Consider the following 23205-nt stretch of genomic DNA (forward strand, 5'->3'; position numbering starts at 1 on the left):
CCAAAGGCAGTTGCTTAACCAACTGAGCCACCCAGGCGCCCTGTATTCATTATTTTTTTAAGTGGAAAAAGTTTTATTTCTGAATATAATGAATGACATTGGCATTATTCAACCAAGTTATCCAATAATGTTTTTTCCCAAAACAAAGTTGATTGTTATAAATAACTTGAAAAAACTCAAACTACTCAACGGAAAATATCAAAGTCTAGCAAAGACAAAGTTTTCCTGATAGATTTCTTTGATGTGGAGACACTGGAAGACTAACATTAGGCTTATAATAGACATCATGACAGACAGCTGATCCATGTAAGTGATGGCACTTTGCACTCACAAATGAGCCCAGGGTTTGGGGATGTTTTGCCATGCTTCACTGGCAGGAGGAGATATTATAGAATATCTTTCCATGAATTCTTGGAATGAAATACATGGACACACACGCACACATATACACATACACACACACCATTCAGATCTACTGGATTTCAATGGATCACTTCAATACTGGATATCAGATTGCTATGAAATGCTGCACAGAGAATGAAAATTTTGCTTAAAGTCACATTTGGAGTGAGAAAGTGCATAGTTCTCAATCTGGCCAAAGCCATTTTCATGACGTAACCTGAGCCTCGAAGGGGCTCCTTGCCTGCTAGTCTCTTTGTTCTCCTCCTACTTCCTGAACTGCTCAAATTCATACCCATGTGAGAGTCTCATATGATTAGGAACTTTATGTGCAGGTGGACTGATGCCAGGTGCCTTTCTTTCATTTGTATTAGCTGTTCACCTAGAAACAGCAGATGCTACGGTGACTTAGTGAGAGCTGTTCACAGAAGAAGAGGATAAGGGAGAGCTCATGGGAAGTTAAGTGATCCACACAAATGAGCTGAGTCTTCTATAACTTGTGTGAAGCTGGAGTGGAAACTCATGTAAATGGCTATCATGTTTTAGATCCATTGATCTCTATATGCTGACACATCCTAACAAATCCTAATGTAGATTGCCTGGTGGACCAGGCACACACATGTAATTAAAATGCACAAAGGACTTTGCTTTAGGAAGCTCCTTTCTGCTGTTTTCTTTTTCTTATCCCCCTCCCCCCCCTACTCTCACTTGCTCTTCTGGAGCAAGAGGTAGTTTTGCTTTATAGTCTTCTTTAAATGTTCTTTTGGGGACTCAAGAAAGAAATAGCAAATGTCTGGGAATTTCACCAGGTAAATGGCTAAGTCTGCCATTTGTTTTCCTCTCTCTGTGTAAAAGGAGATCTGCAGTGTACCTAACCATTATAAGAAATTTCAAACTTGGAATTCTATAAATATTTGTCTACTTCTTATCAGATTATTCTATTAGTGGAAAGCACAGGAGCATTAGCTCTTAGAGGCTCCCCTTTCAAGGGACTACGGAAGAGGAAATTTTTTTTTAAACGTCCCCTACCCTGCAATGTTCTTAAGCAAGGCATGCACCTTTAAATGTGTGCGACATGCCCAAAAGGAGTCGCTTTCACAGTAGGAGAATGACACTTATTAAAGAAAGAAAAAGAAAAATGTCATTAGCTTTAGAGGAAAACTGTAGATTTTTTTGTGTGTTTTAAGAGAGAACAAAGTACCTATCCAAATTTGTTTTTCAAAGAGTAGCCTGGATGCAAAGAAGAGGGAACTTTTCTAATTAGAATGTAATTCCAGAAACCTCTGATGGTGTCTCAACTCTACTGAATATGGAAATTTCAAGCCTTCTCTGTTAATTAACTCAATTCACTAATATTGAGATGGACGGGGCTCCTTGCTGCTAAGCTTTAGTATTACCCTTTGAAAGCAGTAGGTCAGTGGGGCTTCTACCACCATGCTTGCGTGCACAACTGGCTTTGTTCAGTAACAGTCTGAGCCAAGTAGAAGGCCTGCTGACAAGCATTTTGCTTTGGTTTTGCTTTTTTTTTTTTTCTTTTAAAATCTTTCATTTGTTTTGCCAACATGCCTGCTTTTCTGGCACACCTGCTTTCCTCCTTAGATAGTGTTAGTTCTCTCAGAATCAATTGCGAGCAGCTTGCAACCAAATGCCTGATTAAAAAGTTAGCAGACCTTGAGTGCAATTACTTCAGCTCTATAGCACTCAGGCATTAAACCCAGTGTTAATTGTTTCCCATTTTTGTAACGATCCTTATAATAGGATAAAAACAGAAGAGATCATTTCTTGGAGTTAAAACAGCAGAAAATAAAGTCATTCACTCTGATTAATCATCACAATATGAAATTAAACTCTATTGGGAGTAAATACATTTTAAGATCTTTTTTGACTCCAGCAAAGGTTATTATTCTTTCTGTATCAAAATGTATCTGCCAATTGGCATTGAAACAAATTATTCACCTAAATAAAAGATCTATGTAATAAATAAATTTTAATGTGATTATTTGAGGATTTTATGTTGTTTCTGAGCATTATTTAATTATGTTTATCATAAATACAGATTTCCTTGATAAATCATTTTATGGGCATTGTGGCTCATATTTTCTTGCACTGTAATTTTTAAAACATTTAAACTAAATATTTTTAAAGGATTGAATTTCCATAAAGAGAAGACACATTAAGAAGATTGCTTGAAAAAAATTCTAGCCAACATTTTCTTATTCCATCATTTCATAGCATTGAAAATATTCTTTAAAATTTAGAATTTTATTATTTAACACACCTAATATTTTAAATGTTTTCTGCATGTGAGAATAAGGAAATATTTGAAGGCTTCTATTTCTTACTCTGTGTACCTGTTTTGTGCTTTTATTTATTTTTTTTTTACCTCAGCTCAAGAAACTGAATATCATTTGTCAAGGGGGTACTCAATGTGCTTAAGTGCTGGTTTTGATTGTTGAGATCCAAACTATGATTGTGTTTTCTTTCATGATGCAAGGGGCCATCCATGGCAGAGTCCCTTGTAGTTCCCAGAGAAGAAGACATTGTAGGCAGGAATACAACTTGTTGGATGGCCTTCAGAATTAAAATGGTGGAAAAATCCATTGAGACAATCAACACCTCTATAGAGGCTATTCACTTGCATTTGTACATGCTTTTTAATTATTAAAAGAAATGCAGAGCTTATCTCCTCTTTTTTCCATCTGTCAACTCAGGTAATTTTTTAGTATTATTTTTTTGAATAGATAATTACTTTCTTTTTGTGTTTAGAGAAAAAGTCAAGCTAGTTCTTTTTATTTTGAGACTGTTAAGGAAAATAAATCTTCATGATTATGTAGATTGTTATATATTTTCATTCAATATGTATTTGGAGTGCCTATCAGATGTTAAGGGCTATACTAGCTGCTAGATATTTCTTTTCTTTTTAAGATTTTATTTATTTATTTGAGAGAGAGAGAAAGTAGGAGAGAGGGGAGGGTCAGAGGGAGAAGCAGGCTCCCCGCTGAGGATGCTGGGATCATGACCTGAGCCGAAGTCAGTCGCTTAACCAACTGAGCCACCCAGGACCCGGTGTTAGATATTTCAAGTCAAAGAAGATATGGTTCCTCCCTTTCAGGAATTCCTACTTCTAGTTCTAATTGATCATAATTTCTTCATGTATGATTTTGATCATAATTTCAGGTAATAGGCTGATAATTTATTTCAGTTGTCCAAAGAAATCCCGAAAGAAACATTAGAGGCTGTTACAGAGCACCATTATTAAGTACCCAGCATTATTGGGACCTAATAATTTAATCTCAAAAAGATAAATGTTACTACATTCATGTATATGTTAATGTATTTACGTGGAATCAGTAAAAAAAGAGATCCTCATACACATTGGGAAATGTGCTTCAGTAGCAACTAGAATTTTTTTTTTTTTTTAAAGATTATTTATTTATTTATTTATTTGACAGAGAGAGAGACAGCGAGAGAGGGAACACAAGCAAGGGGAGTGTGAGAGGGAGAAGCAGGCTTCCCACGGAGCGAGGAGCCCGATGTGGGGCTCGATCCCAGGACCTTGGGATCATGACCTGAGCCGAAGGCAGACGCTTAATGACTGAGCCACCCAGGCGCCCCGCAACTAGAATTTTTAATGTTCTTTTTATTTAGGAGTTAGAGTTTGTATTCTACCAAGGAAAGCAAAAAACAAAACAAAATGAGAAAAGATTAATCCTGGAGAGTTTTTATTTCCTGGTTTTTTTGCATGGAATTATAAGCTAGTAAGACTATGAATTGTAGCCTCCCAGTGTCTGACAAGTGGCCATGCATGAGCTGGACTATCCCTTATTGGAAGACTTCCCTGGGTGTGTTGGACCCTTCTCTTACATACATCTATTTGACCCTAATTTCTCCTTTATAATATCTAACACATTTGTCATTACTTATTCCAGTCTATTTTACTTACTAGACTGTTAGTAAGCCTTAGGAATGGAAAGATTGTGCCATTCTTGATTACCAAATTCCCCTCAGTATCTAAGAATACTTGATAGAAAGTAGGTGATTAACAGTGTTTGTTGAATAGCTAAGTACAACTCTCTTGGGAATTTCTTAAATCTTAAACCATTCTATCTTAGCATGTATTCTCCATGTTTACAAATTCTTCAAATGGTATAGTTTCAGAGGTGTCCATCTTATGACGACCCATAATTTAGATAGTTTTCCTTTTACTCTATTTTGCTGATATGTATATCTCTTGCATGAAGTTTGAAGCCTAGTAATGAAATTAGTGAATAGATTGAGTTGGAAGATTTTTAACATATATTTCTATATAAATATATTTAGCATGTATTTAACATATATTGATAAAATAAATTTAAATCTCAAATTGTTATTCTTTAATTCCTTCTTTCACCAGAAACATGATGATTGTACTTCTTAGTCTAACGATATTACCCGACAGACCTTAGGAGAGATTACGTATGTATGGGAGTCAAATGATCATGCCCTTGCACTGAACTTTTTTCCAACAGAGTTTTCCAGAAACTGAAACTGGTTAGCTGCCATGTTTGATCAGTTATCACCCAAACTGTACGTCTGGAAAAGTTAGGGATCAAATAAGATATCTGAGCTGCATTCTGTATGTGGTTTGTCAGTCTGTGAAATCTAAGGTAAAATTCCTTCTATAGACACTAAACTCTATGATCTATTCAAGCATAGGTAATTCCTTAATTCCCAAAATACCATCATCTATCTTCTTTCATCTGTCAGGCTAGGACACGGACTAGATCAGAATTATTTTCTGACATGAGGAACATTTCATTTCATATGTTCCTAAAAATGTAAAGATTGGTTTATATCATTATAAAATAGGAATCAAAATGTCTACTTAATGGAGTGCCTTTAAAAGTGTATACTGTTTCAAATATTTTTTAAAGGAACAAAGTATAGTTTTAGACAAAAATTGTGTGCATATAAAAATATTCTTTTTTAAATGCAGGTATTATATAATATATAATTATATAAATTAGAGTATTTATGACTTAAAAACACCCAATAAGGGCTAAATATAATGATACATGAGTATTTGTATCTCCAACACACACACACACTCAATAGAATTTATATTCAACATAATATAGAATAGTGCTATCATTTAAATTCCTTGAAAATGTCCTGATATCCCCTTCACTTTCACTACAGAAATCCTTGCCTACATCCTCTCCCTGTCTAATTCTCATTTTTTTTTTTTTTAAATAGACCATCTTTAGAGCAGTTTTGGGTTTTTCAAAATATTGTGCACAAAGAACACAAACTTACCATATATAGTCTCTTCCTGAACAGTTCCTCCTATTAACATCCTGCATTAGTTCTGTACACCTGCTACAATGGATGAACAATATTAATGTGTTATTAACTAAAGTCCATAGTTTATGTGTTAGCTCTTTGTGTTCAAATCTTTTTTTTTTTTTTCAAGATTTTATTTATTTATTTGACAGAGAGAGAGATAGCGAGAGAGGGAACACAAGCAGGGGGAAGTGGGAGAAAGAGAAGCAGGCTTCTGGGTGAGCAGGGAGCCCGATGCGGGGCTCAGTCCCAGGACCCTGGCATCATGACCTGAGCTGAAGGCAGACGCTTAATGACGAAGCCACCCAGGCGCCCCCAAACCTTTTTTAATATATCCTAGATATAGAAAGTTTTCTTTCAAATATTTAATTGTCTTTTTCCCCCATTTTAATCACACATATAAATAATTGTTGACTATAATACGTCTTTGAAAAAATGTATTCTAGACTAGCAATTTGTTCATCATTTTTAAAATTTTGTAAATAGGGTAATATATTCCTGAATTTCAAGGTCCTAAATATAAACTTCAGGAGAAAAAATATTTTTGTTTTTTTCAAATTTCAAGCTGTCTTACTGTTCTCAAATTTTTACCACACAGGCTAAATTGTACTATACAGTAAGTTACCCCTGGTGGGGAAATCTTGTAAAGTTTCATTCTCAAACTGTCTTTCCCTCTTTGCCCCAGACAAAACTTAGAGGACATTTCTGTGCACGTGTGTTGGATCTTAGAGTCAAGTGGACTTACAAGTGTTTGCTTTCTTCTCTTCAAAAAATATTCCTCAGATTTTTGGATCTTTACCTTCTGGATTGATGTACTCACATTTGGAATATATTTGAGAGTTTTGTCTCTTCAAAAGTAGCCGCCTTTTTCTGAGTACAGCACATTGTTTTATAGATGATTCCTAAATCTACAGAAGCTTTTGACATACAGAGGTTCCTGACATATGTTTGAATTTTATATTTGTATTCAGAGAAAACAAATGATCCCCAGTGCACAAATAACTGAGATTGGTGACTCAGTAATATTTCAAAAGAAAGACTAAGAGCCATAGGGCAAGTGTGAATATCAATGAGATGTAGCAGTGATTTTTGTTTCAAATATCAGGCTCAAAGTCACAGTGACTGTCTGCAATAATAGGTGGATATATTTTTTAAATACAGTCCAGCCAATTTGACTTCAGAACAAAGGCTTCTCTACCCAGGAGAAAAGTGATATAAAATCTTGCTCATGTTTATTCCAACTGGGTTAGTTTCTCTATTTTCTTAAGATCATTGTAAGGCTCTGATTCTTGCAGAGTAGAGGAGGTAGTTACATATTACATTTTCCAAAGCAATAGAGTCTTAAAACATTTTCCTTCAGCTTATCAGGACATCAGTGTTTTACCCTCTACAGAATAATGCTTATTAGTTCTTTTAAAAATATTTTGATATGATTTCCATATCCAAATGAGACTGCTCTGTATGTATGTAGCAAAATTGTTATGAAAACATATCCTCAGATTTCTGTGATTCAAAGCCCCTATTGAAGTCCATCACATTCATCTCATTCTCTCATACTATACCACCTTCACTATATACTTTCTAAATTTATGATCCAAAAAGAACATTCCTGTACATTAAGCTGAGAATAAAGTCAAGACTGATCTTTATCCCGATGAACAAAAATTATGCATTTAGATAGAGGGTTGTCCTTCAAACTTGCCCTCTTTTTTACCTACTTCACTTAATATTAGCATTTCTCAACATATTTTGGAACTCCTCATTCATAACGGGCCTCAAAGAGTTTTGAAGCCATTGAAGAAAATGTGCCTGTCGTTTTGCAGTCTCTCCTTCTTAAGATGCTATTGTGCACCATTACAGATGGTTTTTAGTTGTTCCAGAAAGTAAAATCAGATCATAAAAGGCAGGGCTAGCACTTTGGGACTGTACAATATAATGTCATGCTCTCATAACAGTTCAAAACCACACACTCCAAAATATTTAAAAATATTGTGCTGTCACTGCAGTATTTTGATTAAGTAGCTCCTCCTTGAAAGCATTAAAAAGCTGTTTTATACAGTTTTTGTTTATTTAATGTTTTTCCTCATCTTATAATCATAATCTTATATGATGAATTCTACCGTAAATGAAGTACCATTGCTAAACAAGTAATTTTTTGTTACAAGGCAAGGCTGTATATTCTATGGCACTAAATAATAACCATAAAGAGACTGTTTCTAGAATGTACTTTATGGTATCAGAATTTGTCTGATTAATTCAGGTTTTCTTAGATTCAATCAATAAAGTTTGGATTTCATTTTTAAAATTAACAAATAAAGTACAGATCTCAGGTATAATTGACAATTTCCTTGTCTAAGAATAGGGAAATTTCATGTTCTAAGACATCTGTCTTTAGTGGAGTTTGTGCATAAATTTTGTATCATGTATGCATATATAAATACACAGACATAAATTTATATCTTTGTTGTATTATGTTCTTAAAAGTACCCTTATTTTCTTCCTAACTTACTCTGAAAAAAATATGACTTGGATATCACACATTCCTAATCAAAAATTTTCTTTTTTTTTTATACCTAATCAAAAATTTTCAACTGCAAACAGTATTTTCATTGACATCCTTTGAGAGAACCAAAAGAAGGCAAAGTTAGAAAATGCTTGCTTTCACAATGCAAGTGTTATTCACAATACAATTAGAAAGATAAATGAAGTTCTTAACAATTTTTAAAAATTTGATAGTTAATACAGACAGTGTTCTAGAGTATAGTAACCTTAGATCAATATTTCTGTCAATGTATCCAGGCGTTGGATGATTTACCAATGATTGCAAAATTTCAGTTGAAATTCCAAGGATGCTTGTTTCTTTTTTGCATGCTCTATGTGGCCAAAGACAGCCCCTTCCTTATTTGTACTGCTTTTGCCTTCCCCATTTTGGGGAAACACTTCTCCAATGTGTGTCATGTTTATAAGAAACCTAGAAGAGAGACTTCAATAGCTGGTCAAGAGCATCATCATCACGTTCTCTGCCTGTACACACATTTTCATATCTTGTGAGTGTCACATGGATATTTACCTAAGTTTTGTGGACTATGTTCCACTATCCACTTTCTCCATGCAAATCGGCCCTCCCCCATTAACTTGTCTATGAGGATCATGTTCTTTATCATGACTGACTATTTTGGTGGCTCCTGTGCTAATTAATAGTTATATGACCATCTCCATATTTGAATCATATAAATCGTAGACTAGAAAGAGGCTCCTCTTCCTGGAGTATTACTCCCATTGCCACTTTCCTTTTTTGCTGAAGAAGATATGGTTGATGGCTCAAAATTAATTATAGTCCAGGAGCTGCAAGTGATAGAAAGCCATTACATACATGTGTTAGGACTACTTCAAAAAACTTTTTTTTTTTTTTTGAGAGAAAGAGCAAGCATGTGTGTGCACACACGTGTGTGAGGGGGAGGGGACAGAGGGAGAGAGAGAGACAGAATCTTAGTCAGGCTCCATGCTCAGCACAGAGTCCGAGGGGGGCTTGATCTCACAACCCTGAGACCATTACCTAAGCCGAAATCAAAATTTGTCTGCTTAACTGACTGAGCCCACCCAGATGCCCCTTCAAAGAACTTTTTACCCTCTCACTGCTTCTTCCTTATTATACTACAAAAATAAGACCAAAAAGTTAAATAAATAAAATCAAGCTGTCATGTGTGACACAAGATCAGATGAAACAAATTACACCACATTTTAGGTGTAAATTAACAATCCTTCATGAGAACTTTTAAACAACCTTATTGAAAATAATAGTATTTCTTGGAGGATTTATACAGATGGTTTCTTCCACCCCTCTGTTTTGTCTAATACAGAATAACATGATCTGTCCTCTAAAGCGTTGAATTACTAGTTTTTATTCTTACTAGGTAATTATGATCTTGTGCCTGTTCAGCAATACACAAGGGAATTTAAAGTGTGCGTGTATGTGTTTATGTGTGTTTGGGGAGGGGGCTATGGGCAGGGGTGCGTGCTTAAACTCTTTTCTGAGTCAAATGCCCATGGTCTGAGGTTAATTATAAAATTAGGGCTACTTCCTAAAAAGATACTACTTACTTAAAGTAAATATGGCCTACTTTGGTTTACAAGTCTTATTTTGTATTGATAATTATTAACAGAAATGCTAGGCAGATGCCCATTATCTCTTTTGTTAATTCTGCTAAAATTACCTGAGATAAATTCTTGAATTCTAGACACCAAATCAGACTCTATCTCTACTATCAATACATACAGATTTGACACATTATTTTTCAGTGATTTTTTTTATTATTCCAAGAAAGACTCACTTTTTGTAAAAGACCAATGCTACGTCAATGAGTTCTATATTTTTACTTAATAACAGTGATAGCTTCATGTAATTTCTAATTAAATTGCTGTAACTATTATGTATGCTGATTTTGTAAATATGATAAGGGTAACTTACTTTGTCACATGGATTTGTTTATACTAGAAAACTAAATTGGAAAGAACTCTTGCTGAGTCGTTTCTTCCCTATTTCTGTACATATAATTTATAGATGCAAAAATTCTGCTTGCAGATTCAGGAGCAGCTGCTCCTGTTTAATGTAGTCATTTTATATTTTGTATGCTCAGATAAAGTGCTGCATTTCCTACTGGGCAACATTTAACTGAGAGAAATAGGTTGAGGTTGTTTCTGATAGCAGGAACTAAATAAGAAAGTAAGAAGCAAAATAACCAACAACGCTGACAATTCTTAATCCTCCCTGGGACCCCAGAGGAAATTTAAGGGTGGGGTCATGTCACCAAACCAAAGAGGAAAGTTGATTCAAACCCTTTTGACGTAAGGAGGAGATTCCTGTTTTTTGTTTTTTCTTAATATTTAAATTCAAGCACCAAGTCTACACCCAAAAAGAGTACAAAGAATTTAGTTTTATTCTTGAAGCTATCAATTGTTTTTGCGCAGGAAGAGAAATGTGACCTACCTTTCTCACAAATCATACTGAGATCAAAAGGAAATAAAAATAAAATTATATTAAAAATTTCACCACATGTTATACTAATATGAGTCTTTCAGCCATAGGCACTTCTAAGAGGTATTCAATGCACTTTATTTATAAAGCACAGAAAACATAGGTCTTTACTCTGAGGGTCATTTCATAATAAGACTACAAACTAAACAGGCTAAGTTTAAGTTAATGTGGGTTTCCCACGCACACTGAGAAAAGTTTCCTCAACTAAATGTACAGTTGAGTAGTGAAGGTCAAACAGAAGTTGACAGATCTGTCCTGAAATTAAACAGTGATTTGGCTGCAGGTAACCAACTAGTTAATGAGCAGTAGGTAGAGTATAGATGAACACTCACCATTTCCCCTGAAAATGCTACTCAACTTTATATGGTCAGTAATCATCCACACCCTAGTCCTATCTATAGATAACATAGATATCACTCAGAATAAAAAAAAAAATCACTTTAAAGTTGCTGACACCTTTACATTCATCACCTATGGTCAGGGAAGTTGTTATACATCTTTTTCAAACACGAGCCAAACATTCCCATTTGTCTCCAAATACTCTAAGATGTAAACATTGAAAGTAGAAAGAAGGAAAAGACTGACCGTTAGTGTACTTTTCCCATGGGAAATCACTTTGGAGGATGGACCATGATACTTCAGAGGATACTACATCCTCTTTAGATTCCCTGGTTCAATTCTGGGTAAATCATCTTCATCCCCTGTAAATATTCATTACAAGCTCATAAAACGTCAAGTGTATATGTTCCTCAGAAAAACTTGATGGGTTTGATTTCATCAATCCTTATTTGAGGTTGTTAACATTTCTCTATCTACCTGGAGACAAAAAGGAATTGTTCAAGGATATGCAAAGTTAACAATGATTCTGTGTTTGAGCCAGGAGTAGCCTTCTCTATCGTCTCAGTTACTCTTTTAGCCTTTTTATTTTTTATTTTCACAAATTGGCAATGAATTCCAATCCAAGGATGGCAACAGATCTAGGGATTGTTTTGGCATAAACTCAGAAAGCAATCCCCTTCCTTCTTTTTTTCCTCCCTCAGCTATTGTTAATTAGTGAAGGTCTCCCATTCAGGCCATGACCTTGCTTAAGTGTGCAGAGTTTGCAAGAATTAGAAGGAAATCATATTTTATTTTTTTTATTATTTTTTTTTTTTAAGATTTTTTTTTTTTTTTTTTTTTGACAGAGAGAGAGATAGCGAGAGCAGGAACACAAGCAGGGGGAGTGGGAGAGGGAAAAGCAGGCTTCCTGCCGAGCAGGGAGCCCGATGCGGGGCTCGATCCCAGGACCCTGGGATCATGACCTGAGCCGAAGGCAGACGCTTAACGACTGAGCCACCCAGGCGCCCGGAAATCATATTTTAAAAGCTGCTGGCCAAAAACATCATCAGAACTGATAGAAACTAACTTAATGAAATTTGACTTTTTAGGAAGTTGTGGGATATAGTTTTTGTCTTGTTCACCATTTTATTCTTAGCAGCTAGAATGGTGTCTAGCATAGAGTGGGTGCTCAACAATTATTTATTACGGAAGAATGAGCAGTGCTTCCTGTTGAAAGTCGGAAAATGAGGGTTCTGGTTTCCCCTGCAACCTACATAGACAGGTCACTTTACTTTATTTCCTCATCCAAAAAAAAAAAAAAAAAAAGTAGCATTAGAATAGATGGAAAATCTCTAAGTAATTTGCAGCTAAGATAAATAAAGTCTACATTAGCAGACCCATTTTATCATATGTACTCCCAATAAAAAGGAGAGGAGAATGACTCAGTTTGCCAGTTATAAATCATAAAATGACTCATTATAAAATAATTCTGTACTCAAACATTTCATTTATCACCAGTCAAAAAAGTTCCTTATGATTTTGTCCTTCAAAACTATTCCTTGTTTTTGATAATGGGCTCATTTTAGTCATAATTACTAGTAATTTTCATAAGTCGTAAATCCCAAAATCTTTTCTTGATTTACCACGTTGGACCTCGTCTCTCAAATAAGAATGAAAAAGAATGAAAAAAACACTAATATTACCGTCCCTTAGTTGAGCCTACAAGTATTGGGCAATAGCAAATTAAACTTATCACGACAAGATTGCTTTTGGGGTCCCATTTACCTTACTTTCTAATTTACCAGGAGTCTCACTCAATTCTGGATTTTATTAAGAGGATAAATGTGCAATGATTTTAGATGACAAGAAGCTGTTGAGGAACTTCCTATTGGATTGAATCAGTAGTTTTTGTTGAAAATGTGTTCTTTTGTCATTGTGTAGCCACACCCCAGTGGACTCTTAAGGGAAGGGTGGGTGATGGTCTGGCAAGGCTGAAGAAAAGACCCGGACAGTAATCAAGATGTAGAATTATTGGGGGGAACTTACACACAGGGAGTCTAGGAGCAGCAGACAGGACAAAGCATCCCCTGCTAAAATCTACATGCAGCAAGCTTTTATAATGTAGCAACTAGCCTAGCAAGTATCTGTACCCACTCCTTCCTTGCATGGCCAGAACATTCCAAGGATAGTGAGGCCTGCCATCCGGACATTCTTTGTTACAAAAGAGAAGCTCCAGGTTGGTGGCCCCCGGGGCCCCCTGACCTTGAACACTGAACATATTTCTCTACATATTCTGCTTGGTGGGAATATAGAGGGAGGATGGGATCTGTACATTCTCAAGATAGTGATTAATGGGGGCATTCAGGTTATGTTTTTACAAACCAGTCATCCAGCACGTACCGTACCATCATTTAAAAATTCCTCTTCTCAGAGCTTGGAACCTAAGACTATCCTCATAACTGTTATTTTTAAAATGTCAATTAAAATATGTTCTCTTAAAAATAAGAAAGGTCAAAATGTTTCCAATTAATATTATTAGAAATGTTTGTATTAAACTGCAGTTTCCAGTCTCCAGTTTTCTTTTAACCCTCTTTGGGTGATTTCCTTTGCTACTTTGAGAGAAGATATATAAGAAAATATTATTTCAAGTAAATAAAAAGCATATATTCATTGGATTTAATGCTGAGGTAAAGCAAAAACAAGTTCACATGCACCATTTTTGGTTTTTACTTCATCATAAGTAATTTCTGGCAGTTTGTGTTTGTGTGTGTATGTATACTGTTCAGGGATCAGATAGATGAATGATACATCAATATTTCTTACATGTGGTTAAAAGAACTAAATCAGTTAGGAATATTTCCTTGAAAAGATATTTAAGGAATTCTGCACAAATGAAACCATATTTAAATAATTCTAAAGCACTTTTTTTTTCTATTTCCACAATATCAATGTATAATTTTAGAGAGAATAATTATTTTAAGTGTCAGTTATTAACTAGTAAACTTGCTTATTTGTCTTGTAATAATTGGCTTAGTATGCCAAATTCATGTTGTTATTTTGTGATTTGAGAAGAGAAGAATTTTTAACTGCAATGATTAAAAATCTTAGGTAGAGAAAATAAAGAATGGAAGTTAGAATAGCAGAGCATGGATAGTAAAATTATTTGGCATTCCTTAGGTCAAGAGAAAGCCCACCTCCTATCTACTAGACTTTTTCTGTTCCCGATGAAGGGGAATACGTAAATATTAGGATGTGTTTTACTATTGCCAAGATAATCCAGACAAATTTTAGTGTGGTCAAAATAATGACATTTTAAAATACCATATTCCGTGACCAGACAATACCACTTTAAACAGTGTACCCATCGTCAGATCTTAGCTTATACATATTCACACACAAAAACACGTTAACAAAATGTAATTCAACTAAGTAAAATCTTTACTAACCTGATTTTTACACTTACCAATAGATTATATTTTCAATATCAGGAAACATTAATAAAACGTTAAGTATTGTGATTTGTTCAATTGTGTGATGTATAATTTATTAATTAAATACCTGTTAGTTTAGGCATGTCACTCATTTCTACATTTTTGCTCTTTTATGCAAAGACCCAGTGAACTTGATTATGAAATCTTTGCACATGGCAACCCCTGGAGGTTAGTGGGACTGGGATTGTAGACTTGAATGTGAGTCATCCATTGGTGAATAATATTCTGTACCAGTAAAAAACACACAAAAGAAGCATTCAAGCGATGATTGAGATTTCTTAGGTGACTCAGGGTTCTTTTAGTGACTCTTGAAGAACAGCGCCCAATACAGGAACATGTCTATCTTCCCTGAGCTTCTTGAATTTTCCCTCTCTTTCCTTTCTACTAACCTGCAGGAAAAAATATTGTAAAAGTGTTTGGTGATGTTTCTTAAATTAAACCAGTGTGGCATCTCCCGACTTGCAGCATCCTGAACCTATATTTGTATGCATGGCCTTTTATGCTTGTGGAGAGTACAGAATTTCTGATGAAAGTTTCGCATGGTTAGAATTCATATCAGCAGCCCTGAGATAAAATAACATGAAGCAGGTAGTTACTGGTTCCCATCTTATTCCTTCTCAGGGCAGCCAGGGACCTAGAGCTAACTTGTTAGTGATAAATCAGATAAACAAATGTGACAGTCAAACCGTTAACAAGGCATAGCCAATAATAATAATAATGTTTACCATGGGAGAAAACGGAATGGGTAAGAGAGAGATTTTAGGAAAACAAAAGTGCAAAGGCTTTGGAAAGTCTGAAGTAGTCTCATGATAACGTATGTTGTCCCGATTCAGTCAGGCAGGGCTTGACTGTATTTATAAAACAAATTGGGTATATTTCCATGGGGATAACCCAGAAGCAACATTCCCAGAGGCAGTAAGAAATCTTATCCCTCTTTCTCTCTTCAAATATGCAAACAACTATAGGTTTCTTGAAAGGATAATGGGAAAACCTTCACTTTCTCAGAGGAGAATTCATGTATTCTAAACTGTCCATCTTCATCTGCTGCTCCCACCAAAAACAGCTTCCCCTCAGAAAGGCTCTGAGCTGACATGATCTACAGGCACTTTGGGAGACATGCCAAGACTATGGGGTCCGGCAGTTCTCTTACAAAAGAATAATACTTTTTTTTTTTTTTTTTTTCCCCGTAAAAAAGAAACACCTTTTTTTTTTTTTTTTTTTTTTTTTTTAATTTTATTTATTTGAGAGAGAGTGAGAGTGAGAGAGATCACCGAGGGAGAGGGAGAAGCAGGCTCCCTGTGGATCAGGACCCTGAGATCATGACCTGAGCTGAAGGCAGATGCTTAAAGGACTGAGCCACCCAGGTGCCCCAGGAATCACATCCTTAAAAGTAGCTAAACATTGATAGCCCTGGAGGATAAAAGAGGATATGTAGCTGTAAATTTCAAGAATGATAACTACCTTTTATTGAGTACCTACTATATGTCAAATTTTATACACCAACAACGCTTCTTATTTTATCTGCTTGAGCCTTATAACACTTCTCTGGTGGAGGCACTATCTTCTCCATTTTACAAAGCCAGGAACTCACTCAAAGACATAAAGTCACTTGCCCTGGGCCAGTCTCTGCAGAGCAAGGGCTCCTAGCCAAGAGGTCTGGCTCGGGCTTCCTCACCTGGTGTTCTTCTGTAAAATCTGAACAAGTCTGTTGAATCCTTGCTGACACCTCCAACTTCCGTTTCTTAACACTTCATGGATCCTCGTTTTCCTGCATTTCAATTTCTTAGAATTCTTTCCTTATATCTACCTTGATATTTCAGACTTGCATCAGTCATTACAATGATAAATTAAAGATGGATTTGCTTGATCAATTTGCTTCATACCATAGTATCCGTGTTCCAGATCTTAGTCCGTATGCCCCACCACCCCAACCTCCTATTAGACTGATAAACTGTGCACAGTTTTGCCACTTAAAACTTAAACATCTTTGAGTCAAATTAATTAGGAAATAGTTCCATAAACCACCATAGTTAAAGCATTGTACCACTCTAATTTATACTGTCTTACTGCAAATAAATTACATCAGATTTCTATCTTTGCTTATTCTCACTTATAAAGGGGTAAGGGAATATCATAGTATAATATGTGTGAGATTGAATCTAATTAGTTGTATTTGAAACAGTTTTGAAAAAAATAGTTGTCTTATTCTCTGTGAAATCATAGTGCCAGGCTATGTACCAGTAGGTGCTCAAGGAATGCTAGTTCTAATGGCCGTTCTGTGAGAACTGCTGGGTTCAAGTGTTACTGGGGCTGCAGATTCACAGTTCTTAGGAGAAAAAAATATATAGTAATTAAAGCAATATTAATTATGCTTAGAAGAATCATGGATGCAAATTTTCCTTTTTTCTTCTATCTTTGGAACGCATACTTTATAATGGCTTATGGGCCTCTGGAAATGATTTATAAAGATTGAAGAGTAATCTGTCCCATTGTCTTTCTCTTGTAATTGACTTCTTTTTCACTCACCTGAGTTAAAACTAAGAGGTATTCCTCCAGAGATAATACCAAAGATACTTTAATCACCGAAACTTCAGACTTTTTAAGTAGGCGAGTCACTTTAAAAGCTATGTTTGACTGTCATGTATAATGGGCAGCCTGGTCACCGATAATAATGCTGTGTTTATCACAAAAGGATACTGATGAAACAAGGGCATATTGAAACAGAAACAGAAACAAAAAATAGTTATATTACTGGTTTTCTCTAACATGAGAGAGGAAATGCTGTAGTAAATAAAAATGGTAGCATTTTCCTTTCTATACAAGGAGAAATACATTTCAGATATTAATGTTCAAGTTTGGCTTGCATATTGTGGACCACTCACCTAGGCACGTTTCAAAATCTATCGAGGGGAGAATGAGATAGTTGTGCATGAAGGTGAAGTGTGCTACAATAGACTCAATTAGCACCATTTATGATTATCGTTTATGTGATGTTGGCATCAGTTCATTAAAAATGTACTGAACTATCAAATCATTTCACACAGGTCATTGAACAGCAATAAAGTGGTATCAGCTCTTCTCCATTGTGACTCTGAGCTGGATTTGAACCAGTGACTCATAGGAAATAGGCTATGTTCTATTGTCGATAAAAATGCATTTATGGTGTGGCAGTATATCTATCTATAGCATTTTGTGTCTAACTGCATTATTTTTTTCTTTGGAATGGATACAATCTATAAATTGCCCCTCGGCAAAACACACAAGTTTTAGGTATTATAAAGTGATTATACATTATGCATTTATACTTTATATACTTTATTATTTATATATTCATAATTTTGTTAAATATGAGTAAAAGTGGTCACATGTGACAAGATATTGAAAGGTCTTTTGACTGTTAAAGCCGAATGAAAATTAGGTGCAGTGAGACATACAGCACAAATTTACTACTCTCATATAATTCCATAAGTCATAAATCTCCACCCCACACAGCTGTAAATATTCTCATATCTCATGGATTACATCAGCTAAAAGAACATTTACCAAGAGTACTAAGCAGCAATCTGTGCTGAAATGCATACTTTTATTTTATTGAAACACTAAAATTTATTGAAGTACCCATACACATATTTTAGATCACTTCTAATAGTGACATTGTGCAAATAGATGCCAAAATAATACTCCAAACATCTTTCTCCTGGGATGTTCTATAACCAATGAATGGTAGTAATATCTGAGCCAGTGGGCAATAATGAGTTCTTTGCAAAAAGCACCTTAAAATCATTAAGTAAACAAAATGCCTGTTCATTCAAAAGAAATGGAATGTCATATTATCTATGTATTTATTCAGATCTATGGAACAAATATTTGCATATTTCTGCTTATTTCAAGTTTTTTCTTTAAACCGCTGACAGCTAGTATATTCTTATTTGCCTTTCTTGCTATAATTTTCAACGATTTACCATTAGTGTCTTTTTTGTTCTTCAATTAAACAAGACTGAATTTCCTTCTTGTATTTTTGCAAGTTAGACATGATATAGTAAATAGCAAATGATAAATTTCGTTCCTAGCTTTGTTCCAAGTTTTATCTGTTTTGCTTTTACATTGTATCACGTGTTGAAAGTTGTTTTGATGTTGCATTCCGCCGTGCCCTTTTTATCTGGGAGGAGTGTTAATCGCCGTGTCCTGTGATCTTCTTTGTAGTCGCAGCGCCGCGTTACGTTTCACCTCCCCGATGGCTCCCAGGAAAGCTGCAGTGACAGTGGTCTAGGAGACCACGAGCCGGTGGGTAGTGCCACCCTGATCTCACACCCTCTTCCTCTGGTTCAGCCACAGGACGAATTCTACGACCAGGCCTCTCCGGACAAGAGGACCGAAGCAGATGGCAACTCTGACCCCAACTCTGGTGAGTCCCCTTAAGAACTGTGACCACTGGGAGTTCTGGCTTTCTGTTGTGTGCACTTGAGTTCTAACAGTGATTTGGGGGAGCAAGTAAATGGACATTCGGTTGGTTTTTGCTGGCTTTCTTGTTACCGTATTCAAAATATCATCAAGTCTACTGTGCTTGTTGTTCCGTGGAATGATGTTCTCCAATGAAGACTTAAAAAAAAAAAAAGATAAAGTAGTTGATTAAAATAAGTGCGAAGAGGGGTGATAATGATTTTGGGGTTTTACTTTCTTTGTCTGTTTCAATTTTGGATATGTTACCAATGCATTGAACAAGTGGAATGAGTGAGATAGAATTAGCAAAAAAATCTTTATTCTACACAGATCTACACCCCACCTTAGAAATCATTACCCGTTCAAAGTAAGCCCTGTGAGGGTACTTCTTTCTTTGCCTTTGGAGGAAATTTTGGGCAAGGACTATACCTTTTTTGGTGTTGCTATTACTTTTTTTTAAAATCCCTGATGAGTTCACTTTTATTAAAAAGTTAAAAATCTAATTCAATAATTATGTCCTGTCCAAAGTAATGACCATGATTTCTACTTGATTTAAATTCAAACTGTTTTCTAACTCATCTTGAACCTGCATCAAACTGGTCACCTACAGTGAGAAATGGGGATAGGGTGAATTTTCCCTAATTTTCTAAACTACTTCTCTTTTACTGCTGTAGACATTAAGGTGCCTCTGGCAATTCTGTGGTTGAACTAAAAGACCAAGAGGAGGTAAAAAGCACAGAAAGGCTTTCTTAAATCATCCTGTTGTGAGAATCCAGAATTGGTGTTCTCTGACTTCCAGGATTTTAAGCTGCCTCTTTGTTTCCAGGGCTGTGGTGGGGGATCTTTTGTATGTATTACCCCTCCTCTCCCTGAAGCTGGCATCCATTTCTGCAGGTTTCTCTGGTAAATGACTTTCTTCTCATTGGCATGTCTAGTTACATTGGCATCTTCTTTCTGCTGAGGTTTCTCCCTACTCCAGCCAATATTTTAGGAAGATTTAAGTAGATTGCACACCAGCTCTGCTTCTTGACCTTTCTTTCATGTTCTGTATCTTTGGCTCATAAGGAAAACATCTTTTTACTTCACATATCCAGAAGGGCAGGCCATATGCAAAGAGGAGACTTCTCATTACACAGCATTTGGGAGAGTGGGCCCACTGTCCTCCTTAGATTTCTTGGTTTTGATTAGTCTAAGCACCACTGAATCTAAGTGGTTCCACTGAATTATCCTTTCCTGGACTTGTGTGAAGAGGTCAGGTGGGTAGGAGAGGTTTTTTCTAAACTAATTTCCAGGTTTCCAACTTCCCCCTCTTCAGTTTTAAAACATCTCTTATTGTCATTAAGCTGAGAGTATGAAACTGGTTCTTGGCCTCCTCTTCCCCATATGGGAATGGTTGGATTCTCTTGTCTTTGGGCTTCAGCTAAAACTAAGACAGAAAGACTCCCATTTTAAGAAAATAGTTTTAGGTCTTGTCTATACAGTTCACCAGAGTTGTTGTTGTTGTTTGTTTGTTTTTCACAGAAGTAAAAGGAAAAAGGGGGGGGAAATGTACACAGAAGTATGGTTAACCTAAGTTGCCTTAGGCCAGAACTTTATCCAAAATGTGTAGCTACCCCCTCAATGCCTTCTTAGTCCAGGGCAGTAGCACTGAGTGAGCTGCCAAATGGGAGAAGTTAGAAGAGATTCTAAAGCCAAAAATAAAAGGCCCTTTTGAAATAGCTTCAAGAGGTCCCCAGAGTTTTTACCAATCTAATCACACGGAAAAAGAGCCCCAAGGGATGACACACCCTTGCACACTCAACATTCAACCCAACACAGTGACTTCACCCACGAGAATCATGGTCAATAAAATGTGTTAAATTTCTCCTTGGTGGAGACAGCATCCTTATTCATCATTAAGAAAGAGGGAAAATAGGCAGATAAGGAAAGGAGGCGCCCTGAGGGGCCCTAGAGGCCAACTATACTTTTGACATTTAACAGGACTTAAAATTTTAACCTCCTCTGTCAATGTCTAGGGCAGAATTAATTAGAATAGCCTAGAAATATTAAGAGATTCATAGCTAAATGGTAATTCATATTAGGATAGTATTATGATATATTATCTTAAGATTCCACAGTCACATTTTTGTAATTAACTTTGAGGAATTCGTGAAGTGAGGTATAGCATAATTGACGCAGTATTCTTCACTAGTAATAATCTTGCTATTCAGACCTAGACTGTATCCTTTGACTTCATTGGGGTTTTCTGTCTGTGGTGTGATAATTCTTTTTTTTTTTTTTTTTAAGATTTTATTTTATTTATTTGACAGAGAGAGAGAGACAGCTAGAGAGGGAACACAAGCAGGGGGAAAGGGAGGGGGAGAAGCAGGCTCCCGGCCGAGCAGAGAGCCCGATGCGGGGCTCGATCCCAGGACCCTGGGATCATGACCTGAGCCGAAGGCAGACGCTTAACGACTGAGCCATCCAGGCGCCCCTGTGGTGTGATAATTCTTGAAGAGCCAAGATTTTATAGTAACCATGCTATATCCATATAAATCATGAATGTCAGTATTACCTGTACAATTATTAAGTATTGAATCTGTATGGATTCCTATTTTTTAAAATATTATGCTTCTCAATAAAAAATCTTTAAAGAGGGGCGCCTGGGTGGCTCAGTCGTTAAGCGTCTGCCTTCAGCTCAGGTCATGATCCCGGGTCCTGGGATCGAGCCCCGCATCGGGCTCCCTGCTCTGCGGGAAGCCTGCTTCTCCCTCTCCCACTCCCCCTGCTTGTGTTCCCTCGCTCGCTGTCTCTCTCTGTCAAATAAATAAATAAAATCTTTAAAAAAAAAAAAAAAAACTTTAAAGATTAGTAGTAATTCCATAGTAACATTTTCATTATACTTTTTAAAAAGAAATTAATAAAAAGAGTATCTTATGGGGGAGTTTTTGGAAACATTAGGCTTTAATATAGGGTCTTGCTTCTACACACACACACACACACACACACACACACACACAGTGGCATTGATCTACAATATTCTTCTTTACTTTCAAACTTCTGGGTTGTTGGCATCATAACTTTTATATTTTATCAAACGTATGAATTTTGAAAAAAAATTAGGAAAGTATGAAGGTTTTTACATGCAATCCCAAAAATAAAGTTTGTAAATTATGCTATAATTGATGGTTTTTATAAATAATATTATGTAAAATCTACAGTAGTCTTTATTGTATCAGATGTGACTCATGCCAATGATTTAGATATGCTGGACATACAACTTTTTTTTTCTTTCATTTTAAAAAAAGAAAACTTGAATCCCCATTTCCCTAGTGTGACAGGAACTTCACTTTTCTCCCCTCTCAATTTTACATGGTCTACATCATGCCAAAAAGAATTGAAATATTCTGGTCCCTTGCTCATCTGCCCACTTACATGTCTACTGAGATGCCCCTTGTTTGATTGGGTCCACATGTGTCTCAAATGATACTGCCTTCAACCCAGCCTTCCTGGCCCCTTCATAACTACTATCATTGCCCTCATGCAAATGAAGGTGGGCAAAGGAGTTTGTGCAGGCTCACTCCATGGTGCCAGATGCATGGTGAGTTTATCACTCTAGGATCTTCCTGCTTCCCTGGACTCTGCCATGGAATCTAGCCTCAGGACTCTGTAATCCCAATCCACTAGGTTTCTCTTGAGGTCTGCCCAACAAGCACCAAGTAGAGTCTCTCCCCTCCATTTCTATTTCTTTCATCCCTTTCCTTCCCAGCAGGGCTGAGTAAATGCTTTTAATGTCTGGAGTCGGAGATCCCCACTGTATTTCTTGATAGTTTTTCACAAAGACACAATTCCTCCAACTTTTTTTTCTTTTCTTTTTTTTTCTCTAGTAGCAATTGAAAAAATAATCAGCGTGGTAGGTTTAGAACTTCGAAAAATAACAGAATGCCTTTTACCATTCTCTACCCTGTCTCATCCTCATCTATGCAATGAATTTAAAGCCAATACCTGTTTGAAAAGGCTGGGGTACGTAAAGGGATATATACAAGCAGAAAAAAATATATATATTAATACTTCAAAATTATTTTCATAAATAATTGTGTAAAATGATATTTGTGTTTATTGCTAAAATAATTACAGAGCATGCTGTTAAATTATACGGTGAGTGAATATAAAAGTGATAAACATAAGAAATTATTCCTTTTTAATGAAGCAGTTTTAAAA

At 36.0% G+C, this 23205-nt stretch overlaps 1 protein-coding gene across 6 annotated transcripts in view; it reads left to right on the plus strand.

Annotated features, from left to right (window-relative positions):
- Window positions 1-23205, plus strand: part of PCDH9 (protocadherin 9) — a 930050-nt gene that overhangs the window by 577028 nt on the left and 329817 nt on the right. For 3 of the 6 annotated variants that reach the window (XM_032402885.1, XM_032402886.1, XM_032402889.1), the window contains one exon: window positions 18769-18970. The exons of 1 other annotated variant lie outside the window; for it this stretch is intronic. In XM_032402885.1, coding sequence (XP_032258776.1) covers window positions 18769-18970 — 202 coding nt within the window. The remainder of the gene's footprint in view (window positions 1-18768; window positions 18971-23205) is intronic. 2 more of the 6 variants (XM_032402887.1, XM_032402888.1) reach the window with 1 other exon arrangement.

This window comes from Phoca vitulina, unplaced genomic scaffold, assembly GCF_004348235.1.
Source record: "Phoca vitulina isolate PV1807 unplaced genomic scaffold, GSC_HSeal_1.0 scaffold5, whole genome shotgun sequence".
Classification (NCBI taxonomy): Eukaryota; Metazoa; Chordata; class Mammalia; order Carnivora; family Phocidae; genus Phoca; species Phoca vitulina.